This window comes from Oculina patagonica, chromosome 4, assembly GCF_052425735.1.
Source record: "Oculina patagonica isolate OP01 chromosome 4, crgOcupat, whole genome shotgun sequence".
NCBI classification, from domain to species: Eukaryota; Metazoa; Cnidaria; class Anthozoa; order Scleractinia; family Oculinidae; genus Oculina; species Oculina patagonica.
In genome coordinates, this window is record NC_135761.1 from 45,800,604 (window position 1) to 45,821,417 (window position 20,814).

Genomic DNA, 20,814 nt, shown 5'->3' on the forward strand with positions numbered 1-20,814 from the left:
GTATCGAACGGTCCGGGTTTGAGCCTTGGTCGAGGCCATTGTGTTGCGTTATTGGGCACAGTTCTTTACTCTCACAGTGCCTCTTTCCACACTGGAGTATAAATGTATACTGGCGAATTGTTGGGACAACCTGGCAGAATGTTGGGGAGTAACCCGCATCCCCTCAAGGGAGAGTAGAAATACTTTCTAGCCCGGTCATGCTACAAAAACTGGAGAAAAGCGCCGAGAGCTATGAGCCAGTTGGGGTTAAAAGGCTTTATACTACTGTGTATGGGCAAATGTTTCTGATAGATATGTTTAGATTTAATAAATAAAAGGATTTTTCAGGAACGTTGTATTATAAATGTCAACTGCCGAGTGATTCGCAATATATAATCTATCCATTATTGTTTAGATTGCTGCTAAATATAGGAATTAGTGAATTCTATACCACTTTGGCCTAAAAGCCAAGTTACGTTTACTTCACTTTTAACCTGGCTCATCAAATTGCAAAAAATAAGTTGTAAAATAGCTACGCCTTGAGCAACTCTTACGCATCCCTAGTGCTCTCCAAACTCCTCGCGTTCATTCACTTAACAAATAGATTCCATTTTGCCGTGCGTCTGTTCAGTTATAGATCACAGATGACGTCAAATTGTGGTAAGAACAAAAGAAGTGGCCCACGAGCCGCTGGGCGAGTGGGTCACTGATGTTCTTACCACATTTTGACGTCTTCTGTGATCTATAACTGAACAGACTCACGGCAAAATGGAATCTATTTGTTTTATATAATAACACAAGTCTTCAGTACACTTCAGTGTGAGCAAAGCCGCTAAGTTCACCATAAAGTTTCCGTAACCACGAAGCACTGTTAAACCGAATAAATAAACAGAAAAATGGTAAATTGAAAGTCAATGAAAAAACTAACCTTTATTCCGATTTGGAAAGTTGTTCAAATCTGTAAGCATTAAGCTAAGCGTTCAACCCGCCATTCATTTTTTCCCGTGGCGTCTTCCAACTGTACAACATCGGTCAAACACTTTCATACAGATTTCGATGATTTCTCAAATAATTCACTGTCTTCTTCAAGCATGTTTAGCCAAGTTAAATGCTTCGAAAGGTGAACGATGCTTGGCGTATTATTTCTCACTGTAAATTTGTAATTAAGCTGAACTTTTTTGCTTTGTTGTGGCCCCGCGAGTTCGAAAAACTTTGCCGACAACTCTGATTTGGACTATGAACTCTGATCACGCGTGCGAGTCACACCACCACGTGACGTCATCTATGTGTCTGTACTCTAATAAATCATAAGTAAGAACCAATCAAAATGCGCGTAGAATTCAGGTTATTATATAAAATTCGATAGACGCACGCTAAGCATGAAACAATTCTTAATTAACTATTATCGAATTTGTTCGCCATACCCGAGGACAAAGTTACTGCTTGACAGCAAACTCTTTTTCACAACTTTTTGAAACCAAAAGAAATTGTGCGAAATTATTTCCAGAGCAGTCTGTCCGTATTGCAAACATCGAACCGCTAAGTGAGCCTATCACAGGGCTCCTTCTTATCGTTGATCGGTTTTCCATATATGGGATAAATAAAATAAGCTAATAATTCCTTGAATCCTAAACTATGGAAAGTCATGCAATTCCCTGTTTCATATATTTTTTTTAACAAAAGGTGACTGAATCTTCTTAAACTTCAACTGTAGACGTAGTTATAACAATTTGGCCCCCAGGGCATCCTATAATATTTAATAAAATGATTTGTTTTTTATTATGGTAATTGCAGAATTATCACAATAAAATAACAAATCATCTCAAAAATCATTATAGGATGCCCTGGGGGCAAAATTAATATGGTCGCCGTATCTGCAAAACGGACTATGAACTAAGGCGAAGAAAAGATTCACGAAAAGTTTTGATAACCCCAGCCACTTCAAGGACTAAAGGATAAAAGTCTCGTAGTACGCATCTTCGCAAAAGTAGTACTGACGCCTCTTTTCTCTCGTATCTTCCGCTTTCGTGACCTTGCAAAGGACTTTAAGTCACAATCCTAATGTACCAACAGTTGTCACACGAAAGCACCGACAATTGCTCAACGTACGGAGGCAAAAAATGGGCGAAAATTTTATTCCAGACACAGTTACCTGCTATTTTCTTCCAAAATACACGTTTTTTAAAAAAAAAAAAGAGAAAGAAACATTTCATAGACATATCGAAGTTGTTGTCAGCGTCATTAGCGACCTTATCTTAATTATATTATTTATGTTCGCGTATACAGTCAACTCACGTTATAGCGGACACGCTCGAGCGTCGTTTTGTGTCCGTTATAGCGAGAGTCCGTTATAGCGGGAGTCATTTCCAGTCAAACCTCTTTCGCTGAGGATTTGGATTTTGTCCGTAATAGCGATCGCGAGTGTCCGTAATATAGCGGGGTGTCCGCAAGGCGAAAGTTGACTGTAATGCTCATTGTTTTCTGCGATTATGAAATTTGCATTACACGGCTGATTGCAAGCAGTGTAATGCAAATTGTGACAGTCGCAAGAAATAGTGAATATTTCACAAATCTAAATAACACATTAGTAAGAAACCCCTCCGGTCAGAAAAACGTTCCGTCCCCAAATAAGAAAAAGAATCCATCGAGGTGAGTGTATTAGCACGAAATAAGCTAAAGCAGGGCTTTCAACAATGTGCTTTAAATAAAAACGAGTGGTCTAGGTTGGTGTAATGAGAATGGACCTTATTGATCTTATTGTTCATTTAGAGTAGACGGTATAGTAAACGGCGTTTGTGTCTTCAAAATATCTCGAAAGGTAACAACTCGTGCTTTTTTTTACAGTGTTTTCGTGAATCTCTTAAACCTCAAAGTTTTAACTTTAGAAATACTTGGTGTCAAATTGTTCTTTTACGTAGCCCCAATGATTCTTGATTGAAAACGAATGTAAAGCGTCATGGATAAAGCAATTTATCACGCGATTTTTCTCGAGCTGTCATTCATCGGCACCGGTGTGTGACAAATGCGACCTGTAGTACATTTGCCATTACTGGGAGTTAACCGTAAGCACACAAACTGGAGCGTTATTCAAGCTAACCGGAACGCTAATTCAGTCTATAAACTGGAATGCAAGTCTGTACTGAGTCTACTGTCTGAATGTGCTGTCTGCATTGTCGCACTCCGTGGGAAAGCGTTGTGTCGACTAGCTCAACGATTTTAGCTACACAACGACCAAAGAGATTTACAACAACTGTTGAGCATGTTCTTATATTAATTGACCTACGATGTAGATATGATTTTATCCAAGGCAATGCAACGATGGAAATGATCGACAGAATCGGCTGTCAATCCGAAAATGTTCGAATTTTGATACGCATGGGAGGTTAAAATGAATAGAATCAAAATGGCTATCTAATTTTTTTCTCTAAGTAACCCCGCTGTTAAATTCTAAAGCATTCTCGAGAAAGTAATGTCAAACCTCGAAAAAGGCCTTAAAACGCGTGTTATTTTGTTTTGAACTGACGTGAAACGTCCGTTTTAAAAATAGCTTAAATATGGTGAATTCAAATTCGTAAAAATATTGAAGGAGTGGACCGTTGCCAGAGTTAAGAATAATAAAAAAATTTAAGAACAATCTCTGGCTAAAATTTTTTAAAAATATACGAGCTTTCAACTCTTAGATCTACAGTCTTCGACGGGTAAAAATGAATAACGAAATATGAATATAAATGTGTAAGAATAAATAAGAATGGACTATGTAAATTAATTATGAATGTGTGTAAAAAGAATGTTGTATTGCCCAGGAATTGTTGTCAGCATTTGGAGTCACCATGGTATGCCACGATTCTTCTGTTTTCCTTATTCGGAAACTGCCTTTTATATTGCCCACTCCCTGGGCAACATCTGAGATCTAACAGTCGAAAGCTCTTAAATTTTAAAACATTTTTAGCCAGAGATCGTTCCTACATTTTTTTATTAAACTTCAAATTTGTTTTTTTCTTCGCAGGTCAGCTTGAGAGCTGAAGTTTCGATAAGTTCTTCATGACTTAAATACATGTATTAAAACTGTGACCATGCTATTAACTCTTTTTGGTAACTTTATTTTTGCTTTTATTGCTCGCAAGTCCAGCTGAAACCAAAGTAATATGTCTCACTATAGCTGCCCCCTTTTTATGTCTGATACAATGCGTTGATAAAAAATGGAATAATTAGTAACAGTTTTTCCGTGACTTACTCTGGGCGCTGACGGATTTTTTGCCCTTGATTTCTAGTGGGCAACTTCGAGTCAAGTTTGACTCACGATTGATTCCAAATCAGCACTTTAAGCTGCTTGTAGATATGAACACAAATCATCCACATAAAACAATTTAGAGATCCGTATAGGCAATCTCATTAGGCCGAGTAACATTAAGGATTAATATCGCGCGTGTTTTTGGAAGTCTTTTCGGTACCCGACTGTTTATGTGTAAAAACGTTTGACAATCAAACTAGCGCAGTACGCGTCTCTTAGATTTGCGACGGTACACCTAAGGAACAAATTAAAGCTGTGGAATGTGTACGTTGTTAAAAAAGCTACTCATCATTAAGGATAATTAAGTGACAAAAACTTCTCTGAACAATGACCGAGTTCTTCCAAAAGGAGAGAAACTAGGTCATAAACTGACATTAACCTTGCTTGATTTGAATGTCACAAACGTCTCGCACACTGCTTGCTAAGGAGATCTGAATAATAAGTTGTGTGTTATTGCGGTTAGTTCACAAGTAAAGACGAATTACACATCACGATAAAACTTGCCATTTAATCGTTGTGATAGTTATAGACAGGGAGTAATAAGGTGGTAGCTCCTTTATTATTGTCATAGTGAGGCGGATGGCTGATAGACTGATGTCTGACGTGGTAGTCAGAGGAACAAAACATTTTCAAGTCCCGGAGTACTTCAACTTTGCAGACGTCATAGACGAATGGGCACAGAAAGAAAAGGTGACGTTTATGCATTACAGACTTCCTGTTGTTTTAGAGTATGCTCCATAGTTAAAAGAAAAAACTTATTATTTTCTTGTCCTGTTTTGGTTTTAGGAAGGGAAAAGGAAAAGTGATCATCCAGCTCTGTGGTGGATTGATGGCAACGGGAACGAAGTTAAGTGGAGCTTTCAAGACGTTGCCGTAAACTCTAAAAAGTAAGATACCTTCTTATTAGATAGGTAGATAGACGTAAATAAAAATAGAACGTAAAATAAGTCTTCTATCCTTTGAGCATGTAAATTATTGAAAAACGAGGGCATAAGGACAGATTTATTAAATGAAATAAGCGATCCAATGACGCGATTGCTCGACAAACAATTTGAAAATAGTGTAGGGGTATGAGGACATAACAACTGCATAGGACAACTATTTTCTGGAACGTCAGGTTTTACATAAATCTTCAGAAAGTATTTCCCAAACTACAGAAACAAATGTCATCTCGAAGGATACGAAGTATGGACAGGACCACCATTTTTTGTTGTTTTTGTACCGTCCCCTTCCAGACTCCTACTATAGTTTATTGGCTTCTCGCGCATAAATAACGTGTGTGTGCTACGCAAAGACAACTGGCATTCATTTAGCTGACACATTCAGGAACGTAACCGTTAATTGAAAGAATGTTTATCTTTTCCTTAATTAATTTCAGGACTGCTAACGTTTTGTGCAAAGCCGCTGATATCAAACCAGGAGATCGCGTGATGGTGATATTACCCACAATTCCAGAATACTGGCTCATGCAGACTGCGTGTTTAAGAACAGGTAAACTGACGCTTCTAAACAACTCGAGAATGCTCTTAGGTCACGGAATTCCTTTGAGGCAATAGTTAACATGTTAACCCACAGCTTAAAGGCCACTTTGATTGATCCAGACTGCGTTAACCAGGGCGCATCACGTGACCTAAAACACTTTAACTCCACAGGGAAACAAAACTGTATATCTTTCTTGGGTAACAACAGCTTAAACTTTGGTTGGGTGATGTTTAGAAAAAATCCCTTTCGACAGATACCGAGAAAAAAATGAAAGAAAACACATTTTGGCGGTCTGTTTAAAGCAATTTCATCAAGTAATTTTCACTCCTTGCTTATTTGAAAATGTTTTTGCGATATATTCAAAATCTAACATACAGCTATGTACCATGGTTAAAGATATTGTTAATAGCTTTTTATATAAAAATACCGATCCGACTAAGGAAAGATTGCCAAGAATCTGGTTAAATATGTTAGAAATGGACCTGAATTCAATTATCTGCTAATTGAATTTCACTAGCAAACAAATTAAAAGCAGGAAAGGGTTGTACACGATCATATTCAGTGCTTACCAATCAAACAACATGATAAACATTATTAACTTGTGGTATATGCACCAAATTGTTGAAAAATTGACAGTCGTTTCGACGCTTACTCTTTTCCTCAGGTGGTGTATTAGTTCCAGTTGCGGAATATATTGGTCCAAAAGAACTTCATCGCAGAATTTTAAAGGCAAAACCAGTGTGTGTGGTGGCGGCCCCTTGTGATCGGGTAAAAGATGAGTTGCTGGATGTTGTCGATAAGGTGAGGCTTTAAAACTTCTAGTGTTTGTTAGAAGAATGTTGTCATGTTCCTCGTTACGATGTGACATACATTGTTGATGGTGTATCATTTTCCCTCATGCTGAAAAGGGTTTTGTTGTCTTGAGATATCATGTGGTCTTAACTTGAGTCCGAATTCTCGGACCTCCCAGTAAATCGAGCCAAAAGTCGTTTCCTTTAGATTGGCTTTACTTACTTGAACACCGCCTGCAATTCACTTTTTGAAATGCCATACAAAACTATTAATTTTTGTTGTTTCCGATTATTTGTTTCTGTTTTTGTCATTTGTAGATTACTAGTTCTGTTCACGACGATATAAGAAGTAAAATTTTGGTTAAGAGAATGAAGGATGAACAAAGGTAACGGGGAAAAACCGAGTGTCATTTGTAATTGATGTTCATGCCTTGCTCTCACTGCTATGTTTCTAATTGGTAATGTGCTTCTCTAGGGAGGGCTGGGTGTCATTTGAGGATCTCTTTCAAACGGCAAGTGCTGATTATCAGGTAGGTTTACTTAGTTTGGCTGTAATTTACTTAGTTTACTTAGTTTGGCTGTAATTGGAGAGTGCTTCGCCTAATTTTGTTTGTGAGAAAAAATATTTTGAAAATATTTTGCAATGGACACTGATGTGCGTTTTGGAATAAAATCCAAAGAGGATAAAAGCCACTTTTCTTAGTAACAATCCAAAATAATTTGACAATCCAGGCCAGTAATCATTTTTTTTTTGGCTTTTGGGTAAGAAGATATTGGACACGCCGCAGTGATGGGCAGCAGGTAACAGTGAATCAAAGAGAAACATCCAATCGTTGCCGTGTCTCCTGAGGCAAAGCAATAGTACACATTTAAATCTTTCAATTACATTATAACATGACAAGGCAACCATGCAGGTAAATATGAAGTAATATTAATGTTTGTTATTTTTTTCCCTACCAGTCTGTTAAGTCCTTAAGCTCAGCACCGATTGCAATGTTCTTTACGAGTGGCACAACTGGAAATGCAAAGATGGTGGAACATTCACAAGCCAGCATGGGCTTGGGTGGTACAGAAATGCGAAGGTACGTAAAAAAAACAAGAGCGATATGAAAGCTATAATTGTCGGTAGAATGACACATTCCTCATGCTCTTTGAAAGGTAAAAAAATGGTATTTGAATTAAGAGTTTTAATATGAATAACATTTGTTATCTTCCACAGAGTGTGAGGACCATAAAACAGTACAGACAAGTATTTGTGTTCATGTTTACGCAAACTAGGCATGGTCAGCGTTTTTCTTTCCTCTTTATTGCTCAAAATTAATCCAACTCGACTCGGGTGTTTTGCACATGTGTCCATTTATGTCCTTCAAAGAAACTTACACTTGAAAACAAGAATATTTAAGCCAGCGAGAACGGGGATAAGCATCTAGAAGGTGAAAGGGATATCTTCTAATTGAAAAAACACTGCAATACTTCTTTTTCAGATTTCGCTTTACGGAGACAGACATAGGCTGGACTGCTTTCTCTACAGGTTGGTCTTGGCTGACTAAGGACGGTTTGTGCTCTGCTTGGTCCAAAGGGGCAGGGTCGTTTGCTCATTACAAAACAGTGACACCCCGAGAGGCACTAGAAACACTTCAGAAATATCCAATTACTAAAGTTGAGTTTACAACTGACCTTTACCTGAAAGCTTTGGATGAGGAAGATCTCAAAAGCTTCAAGTTTCCAACGCTGAGATGTTTTTATATCGGAGGAGAACCGCTGAACAAAGACGTCGTACGTAAATGGAAAGAGGACACAGGAGTGGAACTCTGGGACTGTTACGGACAAACAGAGACGGTGCGTTGTTTAAAGGCGGACACAGCAGTAATAAATTAGATTTTATGTTCATAACTTGGCCCTGTCACATGTAGTTCACATGTAAAACGTTACCTAATACCCTTATGCCCAATGGAATCCATTAAAGGAACTTATAGGCCATTATATGGAGTACCTCCCCCCCGGAAAACAGCACAAAAAGTTTCTCATCAAAATCATCTTAATTTCTTTTGTAAATGTTCTCTCGTTATTAAGATCAGTTAAAAATAGGGTAAAAGATTAACTAAACTATCACTATTAGCCGGATTTAACCTGAGATACAACTTGGTTTGTCTCCCTTGTCGTTTCTCTGCAGAATGATTTAACTTTTCCACGGGATCCCGAAGACGAAATACATTTCGGATCCGTTGGCAAAGCTCACCCTGGAGTCGACCTTCTTGTAAGTAATTTAGTGAGATGCTTATTTCTGTTTGACAGCTTAGTGGTGTTATTATTCCTGATACTAGAAAGGCAGCTCCAGGTTCCACTGTTAGTAAATTGGAAATATATTGGTTGCGGTTTTTCATTATGCACCTGCCTTTTCATTTCCATTATTCTTCAATTATTTTTTTTGTCCTCTTCACGTTTAGGTCGTTGACGATAATTACCAAGAACTTCCTCCAGGTACAGTAGGAAAAGTTGTGGTTCGTGTGAAGCCTTACTGCCCCGTTGGAATGTTTACTCGTTACGTAGTAAGTACTTGGAATTTTAGTTGACGAGTGATTTCAAGTTCTGAAAGAAAGGGTTGTTTAAGATTTGTAAAATGACCTTGTGGAATCTGCATCTAAAAACGACAATCGGAGAAATGATTCAGAAAGGCGAGATTCCTGTATCTTTTACCACTTCGAATTCCATCTCCTTAAGGTCACATAACTTTTTTTGCTCTTGTAAAAGCCAAATAAATGTAAGTCTTTCTGTGTATATCTGTTCTTTTACTGATTATGAATTTTCTTTAAACCTTATCCAAGTAGCACGAGGATGAGCTATTTTATGGCGGGGATATCGCAATTTGGGGACGAAGGCGTAATTTCCAAACGTTTCATGACGATGCTTAATCCCAACAAGAAATTCCAGTTTTGGCGTGAATGGAAGGCCCAAAGAAATTGAATGTGAGCACGACATTACGGCTAAACTATTTGTTCTTGCAGGACGATCCCGAGAGTACTGCAAAATGTTTTTCTGGAGATTTCTACGTTACAGGTTAGTGATCTTTTCACGTATTTTCCAGTCACTGTTTACTCCTGTCTGTCTATCTGTCTGTCTGTCTGTTTTTGTTTCATTCGGTATGTTTGTGCCTCTCTCTGACTGATTGTTTAACTCTGGTTCTTCCGCTCGTCTGTGCATTGGTTGGTTGGTTCGTTCTTTCGTTCATGAATGATCGTTAAATAATAGAAATATGGTGGGAGTAAGAAATACAGTAGAACCCCGGGAACTCGAACTTGAATAACTCGAACAACCCCGTTAACTCGAACAAACCTCCATTTCCCTTGGATTTGACCCCACTTTTCAGTCATTTTTACTCGGTTAACTCGAACTCGGATAACTCGAAAACCCCGCTAACTCGATCTAAATTTCCCTTCCCTTGAACAAAATTTGGGTCAAATTTACCCCGATAACTCGAATTCTGGTTCTTGCAACTCGCCACGGATGGCCATTGAAATATTCCATTAGCTCTTCTTGTCGTGTATTTGGATTTAAACACTAAAACGAACACAGTCATTTTCCACTCTTAACATAAAAATGTATGATCGTGTGAGAGTACTGCATGAAGTGCTGAAAAATCAGTAAACTATCAATTATTACCATGGCAAATTTAATATTCTCTGATAACTCGAACCCCGCTAACTCGAACTGTTTTTCGTTTCCCTTCAGAGTTCGAGTTACCGGGGTTCTACTGTATCAAACGGTAATGAGGTGTAAGAGACTGTTAAGAGCTATGTTTTGAATTATTTTTAATTTTCCCCGAGAAAATCGGGTGTGAGTTTGAAAGCAAGTGGTTTGGGTCTACAACATTTTGCACGTTCAATAGGTGATGTGGGTCGAAAGGACGAAGACGGTTACTTCTGGATCATCGGACGAACTGATGACATATTATTCTGTGACGGGTAAGAAAACCAATGTTTATCGATTATAGGTTCCTATTAGTCAACAATTCTCGGTCAATAAGTTTTGTGCCACAAATTTATGTATTTTGTGCTGTAATTACAACAAAGAAGAATGGTATAACATTGCTGGAATGTAAGGCAATTTGTTGACTGCCTTCTTAAGAAAGACAGTTCAACTACACGTTTCGTTAGATTTTGCGTCACCGACATAGAATAATAATATTTGATGTAAAAAACAAACTTTCTCAATCCTTACAATCTCTTTAGGAGGAACATAAACCCTTATGAGGTAGAGACATGTTTGAAAGAACATCCTGCGGTACTAGACTGTGCTTTGGTCAGCAGTCCTCACCTTATGGGACAGGTATGTGTTAAAAGTAGTGTATAAGTATAGTTGATTTTCTAACACGTTTGGACAGATTCGGAACTTTGGGTTTAAATAGTGTAAATAAGTGTCGTTAGGGCGTTCAAATTCCTTATTAAATGGTAGTAGGTCAAGTCTGTGTCGAGCCGAGTGGCCCATACCGCCGGAGCTTATTCCGGTTTCCGTAGCATTAAGCGACTAGGATTATTGCTCCCCCCCCCCCCCCCCTCGATGGGATGATAGTCAATCGCAGAATAACATATACCCCCAGCATTAAATTCTGACGGTACTCATTTATACAGCTGGGTGGAGAAAGGCACTTTGAAGGCTAGTTTACACGAGCAGTTTTTATGACAAGTTTTATTTGCTCATGTAGATCGACGATGAAAACTGGCCAATTTCTATGCAACAAATATATTTGCTGAGAAGCAGGCGTTTAGCTTTCTTGTGACAAATAAAAGTTGTCACATAAGAAAAATTGCTCGTGTAGACGACTCGTCACATAAAGTGTAGCAAATCAATCAATCAATCATTTATTTATCCAAGTAGCATCTAGTGAGCTAGAAGTTCGTTCAAAATCAAACGTGCCACAATATTCGACAGCATAGTATGTAGTCCCAATCTCCCACTGCATACTGCGCGTGCATACACAGTATCTTTGCTGTCCATGGTCATTACTGGAGCACTTATTCTTTGAACAGCTGACGAATTATTTTTGTGTCATTTACACGATCAACTATACTAGTTTGTCACATAAAAACCCATATAAACCCGGCTTGAGAGTGCCCAAGAACATAACACAATGCCCCCAGCCTGGGTTCAAACCCGGAACGCTTGATCCGGAGTCCAGCGCGCTAACCATTAGGCCACCGCATCTCTCCCTCATAAAACGAACAAGACTTTAACTAGCGCAAGGTTTTGAAATTCGAAATTTTGATTGTGAGTACAAGTATGCACTGTAAGTGTAAAGTTCTTAATGCTTTCCAATGTTTAATTCCTACAGACAGCAAAAGCATTTGTTGTGTTGTCAAGTGGGTTTAGAAACAAAAACCGAGAGCAATTGGTAAGGGAACTACAGGATCACGTGACATACAACACTGCAGCCTGGATGTGTCCAAGAAAGGTTATGTAATAGACTACTTATTTCTCCCTTATTCTCACACCTACAATCTTTTACGCTGTCTATGCAAACTGGCAGTTTAAAACGTTAATAAAGAAAGCAACTAAAAGCCGGCGCTAAAGCATCCACATGTGGATTTGCAAGGGAAGTTTTCAAATCAAAATAGTCTTTGGTGTAACCAACGTGACTTACATATCAAAATTATCTTGTCACGTTAAATCACGTTAAGATCTTACTTGATTATCAACTGGAGGTTGATAAAGGTAAACAAACCGCCATAGCGAATTTGAAAACACTGACGTCTGACGTCTGACGTCTGGATAACAAATATTCATTAGCTTCATTAGGTTCATTAGCTTTATAGCTATTAAGTGCTACCCTCTATAAATAAAGACGTTACTTACTTACTCACTCACTATAATTTATTATAATTTATTTAATTTTTACATTGACATTATGAATTGTATAAGAATCTAGTTTTTGTCATTTCTTAAATGTATTAGTAAATGTTGAAACCTTTGTTGTAAACGGACCAATACCTCCCTTTGGAGAGTAAGGCGCAATAAAGATATACTATTACTATTACTATAACTCACTCACTCACTCACTCACTCACTTACTAATACAATTACCCAATGAAAGCAACTCCTGTTTAAGAAAAGTATAATTGCATAATTGCTACATTTCTATTTTATTTAATAGATGGAATTTTTGGAGGATCTTCCAAAAACGTTAGCAGGCAAGGTCAACAGACGACAACTAAGGAAAGTAGAAGAGTCAACGGAGTTCAAGACCATTGGCCATTAAAGGCTACTATCAAGAAGTTGAATTCATCATCGCATTTTTTACTTCAATTAAAAACTGTTCATTCCGAAAGTTTTGCAGTCACTTTTAAACCATAATTCTTACTTAATTTTATTTATTCTTGTATTAATATTGTATTTTTACGAAACGTTACTATTTTATTTTATTAGACTAGTGATACGTGACTCGCAGGGCCTCGCGAAGCTCTGGGTTGGGTAGGGAGGGGGGGGGGTGTTATAAATAAAGAGTGATAACTGGTTTTAACCGGTGATTGTTATTGTTGCCTAGTAACGGACATGGCCGCGACACCCTCGTTACCAGGGACTACCCGCTTTGAAAATGGCGGCTCTTTCTGGTTCGTAAAGAGGTATAAAGCGTTGGGAAGCGCAGGCTATTTTCAAAATCATCAAAAAATGAGTGGATATTCGCATTTTGGACATTATTTCAGGGCATTAAAAAAAGAAGAACGAACGGCAGGAGGATCGAACCCTCCGCCCGCGCGCCCCTGATGGCCATGAAAGGTTTATAACCTGAAAAGGCGTTGAGGGAGATTATGTGGAAATCAGTGTATTTTAATCCGAAAAGAAAAACGATAAAAATGAAAGGCTCAGGATTCGAACCCACAAAAAAAAAAAAAAAAAAAAAAAAACCTTAGCCGGATCGAACCCTGGCCCTCAGTCCCGAAGATCTGATTGAAGTCGACGCTCACACCAAGGCCACCAGCGCGCGGCCGTGTGACGTCATTTCCGCCATACACCAGGCCACAATATGACCGTAAACTCCACACGAGATTTCATCCCGCCTGAGCCCTTTGAGGGACAAAATTATACACCCCGCTACGCCGGCCTTCGGCCTCGCTTCGCGAGGAATTAATTATCGTTACTAAAATGTCTCTCTTAGGAAGTTGTCACTAAAGTTTGGATTGTATTGTGCTAGCACTTTTAATAGCAGTATTACATGATTACAACGCAGTACTTAAGTCCATTGATAGTTGCTTAGGCCTTGATATATATTTGTATTGTTTTTGTTTTTTGTTTTTTTTTTTCAATAAAATTTGCTGTTTTACTGTGATTTATAAAAAGGCTCAGTGATACTTAATGGCATTTGGTGATCGGAACGGCACAATATTTAATTATAAGATTGAAACCTGCAATAGTAGTAGTATCTATAAGCTCTGCACATCCTTTGCAACTCCTGCAGAATAACTTAAGTTACAGCACAACTAAAGTAAAGCGCACGTTCTGATTGGTTAATTTAGCGTCTACTATTTGCCCATCGGTGCACGCTGACGTATGCTTCAACCTGTGCGCGCGCGCTGTTCTGTTGCGACATGACAGAAGAAAGTGCCACTACTTCACGAGTTTTCTCGATTTTCCTGTGAATTTAAAAAGCTAAACATAAGAAAAACCATTTCTCCATAATGCTGAAAGACTTTGAGGTATAATGCAAGTTTGAAATAATTCAAAACTTTGTTTTGTTTGTTTTTTTCTTTTAGATTTTCGTCAGCGTTTACGCGAGCACTACACGCAATTTTTCAAATAAGCGCGCGCGCTTTTACCTCAAAGAAACTTTAAAAATCTCCTAAAAGTTGTGCTATAAAACAAATGGCCTCGGGCGACTCTTACGCATCTTTCGTGCTTAGCAACCTCCCGCGTGCATCTTTAACTCAATAGTGCACGCTGTGACGTTTACCATTTGTTAAAGCGTATGGCGAAACTAAGAGCAGTCTCTCTTTTTCTTAATCTGTCGAGCACTGTCGAGCTCGAAGCGAAATAAGCGCGAAATGAACAATGGCCGTCCGAAGTTTAGGGACGAAACGCTTGTCAGTCTCGCCCCCAGATTTCACTCGCCAATTTTTCCATTCACACTCTAATTCGCTTAACGATTTATGAACTACAAAAAAGATTGACTGCTCGTAGTTGACAACATCGTTTGCGAGCATTTCTATTTTGTATTAACCGGATTTTTGTTGTGGTTGTTTTTTTATCACGAGTTTTTTAATTACTTCGCCAACAAATGCAGTAAGAAATTTTCCATGTAATTAGCGTGCCTATTGAGAAAGTTTTGACGGAGATAAAGACCTTGCAATGACCTGTAAAGGCAGTTGTTCATTTAACTTTCCCCGACAAAGTTTTTATTCAATTTCGTGTGGTTTGTGTGTCGCTTGTCTTTATTCCTGATGTAGTTGTGGCTGTTGTTGCATTATTTTACTGTTTGCAAATTCAAAAGTTTCACACGCCATTGCGATTGCGCGGAACAACCACATAAAGACTCAGTTGCTCAGTTAAGTTTCATTTTAAGATACACTCTTCTTCACACAACCCCTCGCCATAATGTGCCGTAAATGAAAAATGTTCAAAAAGCATCGCTTAAAAAGTATTATTCAAAGAAAGAAAAAGGCGCAACGTTTCGCACAAATAGAAAAAAGGTTCTGTAGTTATATTATCCAGAAATGAACTGCAATTCTTATTCTTCTTTGACCTTTTGATAAGTTGCTCACTCTGCACTTCATTCCCTATTGGCCAGTTCTCGTCTGTTAATCTTTCCAACGATAGTTTTGGGAAGATCCTCGACAAATTCCATCTGAAAGATAAAAGAAATGCAATTTTAGTTTTCTAAAAGAACATAGCTTCTTTTTTTTTTTTGTCGTTTATATTTTTACCCAGTAAGTATAAACTGACAAAACGCAAGCACAAGCGAAAGCAAAAAATTATTGGCCCCATACCCCCACGACTACATTTTACACTAAGATGGCGTCTCAGACTGTGTCGCGTCTGTCACCTTGTAAAAAGCCCTAGTGTATGCTACAAGCATAAGTATGTATGCTACCATCACTCAAACGTACACATGAAGCAAACTTTATTCACACTCTCTTGCCATGCTCTCTTCAGTCGAAGTATTAGTGAGCGTATATAGATGCAATCCTACAATTGAACACAACATTCCTCTGAAAAGCGAGATAAACGGTGGCATCACAAGTGGCTAACGTAACTAAACACTTATCTGGTCTTAAGAGTGATCGAATTCTCGGAATTTATTAACAGAAGCTTTACGGAAAAGAAAACACAATAGAAGTATCAAAACTGTTTTAAGAAAAAGTTATAATGCAATTTCCAAACACTGTTTAGCGTTGTTGTCAAGACAATTAGTTAATTGATAAAGTAATTATTATATATATTTTTTAACAGGAATAAACAGGCGATTATATAACCTTATCTGGACAAAACTAGGCCGCAGCGTTGAATTTCAAGTGCTCCTTATTTATTGATTGAATGATTTATTTATTTATTTATTTATTTATTTAAACGATAATATAACCTCATCTGGACACAGCCAGGCCGCAGCATTGTATTTCAAGTGGTCCCGTAGTTCCTTTATCATTTCATCGTGATCTTTGTGTCTAAAACAAGGTGACAACACAATGAACGCCCTTATTACCTGCAAAAGTAAAAAAAAAACTAATGTTCCATATCAATGGTTCCTCGGAAAAGTTTTAAATAAAATTACGAGGACAAATGTATTTCTTCCAACAATCGTTTTTTGTTTCGTATCTCGACTCAAGGAAACGAATATGCAACAGTTTTTTTTCTTCAAAGTCAATGCCACCCTAGAAATACTATTTCCTTTTAGGCTGCATCAGATGATCGAATGGACTTATTCAACTTAAGATTTAAGTAAAAACAGACGAGTAACCAGTTCCAAACCTGTTGCAAAAATTGAAAACGCCCATGAAGCGCATCACCTTTAGACTGTAAAACATAATGTTCGTTCGCTGTCCAGCTCAAGTCATATTTTTTCTTATATAGTTAATGTGTGTGCAATTACAGAATAGATGAACTGTATGGAATGTACATTTCTCTAGTCTATTAAACACAGCCATCTCGTGATCAAAAGGTATTTGCTGAAATTGCGAGGGTGTGGGCATTGAAATCAACTTAAAAAAATTCATGATGTGTACCTGTTTGTTAAGGTGAGGACTGCTGACCACAGCACAGTCTCTTACAGCAGGATGTTCTTTCAGATTCTCCTCCACCTCATAAGGGTTCACTAAAAGCCTATAAAATACAGTGGAACCACCAATAAGGGGAGACCTTCAGGACAAGGAGAATCAAAGACACCTCTATACACTGGGTTAAATAAAACTTGAAAGCAAAAAAATAAATGGCTATATTTAGAGGGGAAGCCACATCAGCGCTAGCTGGTTTTCATGCGGGTCCTCTATCGAGGTCAAATTGGAATTTAAAAATGTCGGTTTTTCAGGAGGAAGGAAAACCGGAGAACCCGGAGAAGAACCCTCGGAGCAAAGGGGGAACAAACAACAAACTAAACCCACATATGGAACCGGGCCGGAATCGAACCCAGGTCACATTGCTGGGAGGTGAGCGCTCTCACCACTGCGCCAACCTCGAAGTTGACCATTAATTGAAATCAAGTAACATAACAATATCATGCAGTTATTTGCTATGATTTGGAAATCACACATCTTTCTTTTGTTTTAGAACAAGATTTGTACACGGTACTCCATTTATATCATTCATTGAGAATTAAAGTTCAAGCTTTAAAAAGCTGTATCACTTGTGATTAGAATAGAACAAATTATATATTTCCTTTATGAAGATTGAAGAAGCAATAGGAGGCACAAAATTGTCTTTTTTCCGTAAATAGAGGTGTCCCTTTATATGAGCGTTTTCCGGGGACAAACTTTATAGATTTGCTATTTTATAGATAAGAGTTTCGTGACTCAAATCGTGCAACTATTTTAATCACATTTCACCAAGAGCGAGGATCACGTTTTCAGTTCAAAGGGAAGCCAGTGTATTGTGGCCATAACGGAGCTAAAATTATGATAAAATGGCTTCGCTCATTCACAAGATACGCCTAGAACACCATGGTGAAGATATTAAGTGAATCATTCAGAGAGCAAATTGTAATTAGTTTTTAACGATATGTCCAAGACACATGGGCAGAGTTTAAAAACGTCTGCCAGACGTTTTCAATTTTGATTGAAATCTCATGCCTGAATAACTCGTGATAATACCTCTTGTTATTTAAGTGGACTGTTATAGTCCTATATAGTGAATTTTTTCTATCGTCTTAATATTTTAAGGATGTCGTTTTATATGTCTTTTTAAATTTTTAATTTGTACACGGCCCCACAAGCTTTTAGCTTTAAACTTTTTACCGTGGTTAAATAAAGTTATTATTATTATTATTATTATTATTATTATTATTATTATTATTATTATTATTATTATTATTATTATTATTATTATTATAGTCACTTTTAACAAAGCTAGACCATTATTCATTGGTTCCGATTAATGTAAATAATTCTTTTGACTTTTCGAAGTGATGGTCATAATACTGACCCTTTAAGATCCGTTATTCTAACCAAGAATGGTAACTGTATTCTCCGACTTTTCCTAGGACTCTGCAATTTCAAATATAAATGAATTTTGGCTCTGTTTTAGTCGGAACGAAAAGACGAGATTTACTGAGAAGGCAAAAATATGCCAAGAAAAAAACGAAGAAATTTTAAAGGGTACAAGCTTCTTAAATTGCCTTTCCATATTAGATGTCATGAAACGTTTGCGCCGCGCTTCTCACACTCTACTTTCTCGTTGTTTGAAGTTAAAATCAGTCCTGCGAGCTCGTCCCACAACTCAAACGTAGAGCAATACTACAAACATAGTTGTAAAATAAGATCAGTTTAGTTTCTTACGATGTGTCCCAGTTAATAAGCATTTCATCAGCTCGTCCAGTGATCCAAAAATAACCTTCTGCGTCCATTCGACCCATATCACCTATTAAGCATACGAAGCATTATAATTGGGAGAGACTTATCAGAAGGTAGAGTTGTGCAACATGGGGATAACCGTAGGGTAAGACCCATTGTAACATAGAGATAGCACTGGTTCAAAATAGGATGGTGAAAAGAAAAAAGTGACTGGAACAACTATCGCGGTTTCTCTAAGGCCGATCGTAGAAAACTCTTTTCATGAGTGGGTCTAAACTGATGAAAGTTGCTTGATGCGCTTGTGTACCCAGAATCACAACAGGGGTTAAGGGCCAAGAGATCAACAATCAAGTTGGCCAATTAGTTCTTTTGGCTCAGGATTGTCGACAAAAGGGCAAAGAGGTATGCTGACATCGAGAAAGACGCGTGGGAAATAATTGCTTCTGAGGATTGTTGCGAAGGTGGTGCACCGACAGCTGACAAGAAAAAGGCGAGCTATCATGAATAGAGCGTTGTACATAGAGAAAGGCTTCTGCCTCTTCTCAGCTCACCACCTTCATCTGCAACAACTGTTTAAGAGCTTGCTTCGTTAGGGTTGGGCTTCTCAGCCACAGTAGGCGCTGCCTTTCTACAAAGATTGATGGATACCAATTAGGACCTTGGCTTGACGCACAAAGACATTTTAAATTGTTTTTATAATTCTACGCAGCCAACTGGAAACACCGTTTCTACACTGATATAATTGTTGTTGTTGTTTTTTTTATATTCCGTTTTCCACAACCTTTACAATATCTTTTCATGAATCGAAGAAGTAGAGAAGATACAAACCTGTGATGTAGAAATCTCCGGTGCAACATGCTGCCGTTTTCTCAGGATCATCTTACAAAAACAAAGAATGTTATTTTATCTGATAAAATCGCGTGCCCAGATCACACCGCTATCGTAGGCGCTCCTCCAGTTTGTCAAAAGGGAGAGATCTGGGTACTGAGTACTTTGAATCTATAAAAGCTAAAGTTTGCAGCGTTGTGATTACGTATTCCGTGATTTAGAATCAGATTGTGTGCACTTTTAAAAAACGGATTGTTATAAGTCACATAACACGATAGTAAATAAGTAAATAATATTTATATGTATATATTTAGGGGGAGGGTCACAATAAAATTTTCTTCACTGACGTTTACTAACCTTGTAACAATTAAACAGTCCAACAGGACGGTAAGGCTTCACACGAACCACAACTCTTCCCAGTGTACCTGGAGGCACTTCTTGGTCATTGTCGTCAACGACCTAAGACGAGAAAAGGGAGAGCGAAAATGTAATTTGAAGAAATTCGAAAGAAATAGAATAATTGAAGTAAAATGAAGTCCTAAGAGACGAAGAAGTAAACGCGCCTTTACTTACAAGCAAATCGACTCCAGGAAAAGCTTTGCCAGCAGAAACCAGATGTTCGTCATCTCCTGGTTCTCGTGACATAGTTAAAGTACTCTGCGAAGAGAGATAAACATAATCTGTTTAATTAAGATTCGTTTCATTGAAGGTTTAAACCCAATAGATTTCTGGGAAGCCTTCACATAGTTAAGACGCAGCCATGAATGAGGAAGGTTCTAGCCCTCCTCGTAGTTTAAAGTTCAACTCCTCGTACACACCACGTAAATACACCACGCTCCTTTTTGTATTAACTTCACACTAAAATGGAAACATGCAGGCCAGGTATGCAAATTAGACTGGAACGTGAAGTAGCTTGTAGTTGCAATACATATCTGAAACAACTTACTATCTCCGTTTGTCCATAATAGTCCCAAAGTTCCACTCCGGTTACATCTTTCCATTTTCGCAACACTTGTTTGTTTGATGGTTCTCCTCCGCCGAAACAAAGCTTTAGTGTGGGAAATGTGAAGCTCTTCAGATCCTCCTCGTACAAAGCCTTCATGTACATGGAATGATCAGTTGTACATTGAGTTATAGGATACTTCTGAAGAGTCTCGAGAAATTCTTTGGCAGTTACTTTTTTATAGTGAGCAAATGCTCCGGCTCCCACGGACCATGTGCTGTAGAAACTGTCCGAAAGTAGCCAAGACCAACCAGTAGAGGAACAAACCCAGTTAAAATCTGTTTCTGTAAAACGACATCTAAAAGAGATGAAATGTCTTTTTTTAAGTTGGAAGTGCTCCTCCTACATTAAAGCGATGCTTCTAAATACACTATTTTTTTCATTGTTTTAGACATCCTTTTTTCATTGAAAGGTCCTTTACAATTACTCGTTAAGCGGGCTTTGAATTAGCTT

The 20,814-nt window shown here is 38.0% G+C and overlaps 3 protein-coding genes across 4 annotated transcripts in view; 1 reads left to right on the forward strand and 2 right to left on the reverse strand.

Annotated features, from left to right (window-relative positions):
* Positions 1–20,814, reverse strand: part of LOC144652554 (acyl-coenzyme A synthetase ACSM4, mitochondrial-like) — a 100,566-nt gene that overhangs the window by 68,930 nt on the left and 10,822 nt on the right. The window lies entirely within an intron of this gene.
* Positions 2,542–12,966, forward strand: LOC144648767 (acyl-coenzyme A synthetase ACSM4, mitochondrial-like). The gene is made up of 16 exons (XM_078508233.1): positions 2,542–2,628; positions 4,842–4,960; positions 5,057–5,157; positions 5,649–5,761; positions 6,417–6,553; positions 6,862–6,929; positions 7,019–7,073; positions 7,504–7,625; positions 8,028–8,382; positions 8,717–8,800; positions 8,991–9,092; positions 9,549–9,600; positions 10,430–10,505; positions 10,773–10,869; positions 11,873–11,992; positions 12,692–12,966. The coding sequence occupies exons 2-16, from the start codon at positions 4,850–4,852 to the stop codon at positions 12,794–12,796; spliced, it is 1,698 nt and encodes a 565-aa protein (XP_078364359.1). The 5' UTR covers positions 2,542–2,628; positions 4,842–4,849; the 3' UTR covers positions 12,797–12,966.
* Positions 14,920–20,003, reverse strand: LOC144647939 (acyl-coenzyme A synthetase ACSM5, mitochondrial-like). Its single transcript, XM_078507610.1, has 7 exons — positions 19,932–20,003; positions 19,706–19,817; positions 19,359–19,409; positions 18,516–18,597; positions 16,752–16,848; positions 16,112–16,231; positions 14,920–15,376 (listed from the first exon to the last, which is right to left on the reverse strand). The coding sequence occupies exons 1-7, from the start codon at positions 20,001–20,003 to the stop codon at positions 15,302–15,304; spliced, it is 609 nt and encodes a 202-aa protein (XP_078363736.1). The 3' UTR covers positions 14,920–15,301.

Coding starts and splice junctions, on each gene's coding strand:
- LOC144647939 (XM_078507610.1), bottom strand. CDS start 20,003: ATGTCACGAGAACCAGGAGATGACGAACATCTGGTTTCTGCTGGCAAA. Junction 19,410..19,705: donor TTGTTACAAGGTTAGTAAAC/GTCAGTGAAGAA, acceptor TGTTTTTGTAAG/ATGATCCTGAGAAAACGGCA. Junction 16,232..16,751: donor GTCCTCACCTTAACAAACAG/GTACACATCATG, acceptor TTACTTTTGCAG/GTAATAAGGGCGTTCATTGT.
- LOC144648767 (XM_078508233.1), top strand. CDS start 4,850: ATGGCTGATAGACTGATGTCTGACGTGGTAGTCAGAGGAACAAAACAT. Junction 5,762..6,416: donor GACTGCGTGTTTAAGAACAG/GTAAACTGACGC, acceptor TCTTTTCCTCAG/GTGGTGTATTAGTTCCAGTT. Junction 8,383..8,716: donor GTTACGGACAAACAGAGACG/GTGCGTTGTTTA, acceptor GTTTCTCTGCAG/AATGATTTAACTTTTCCACG.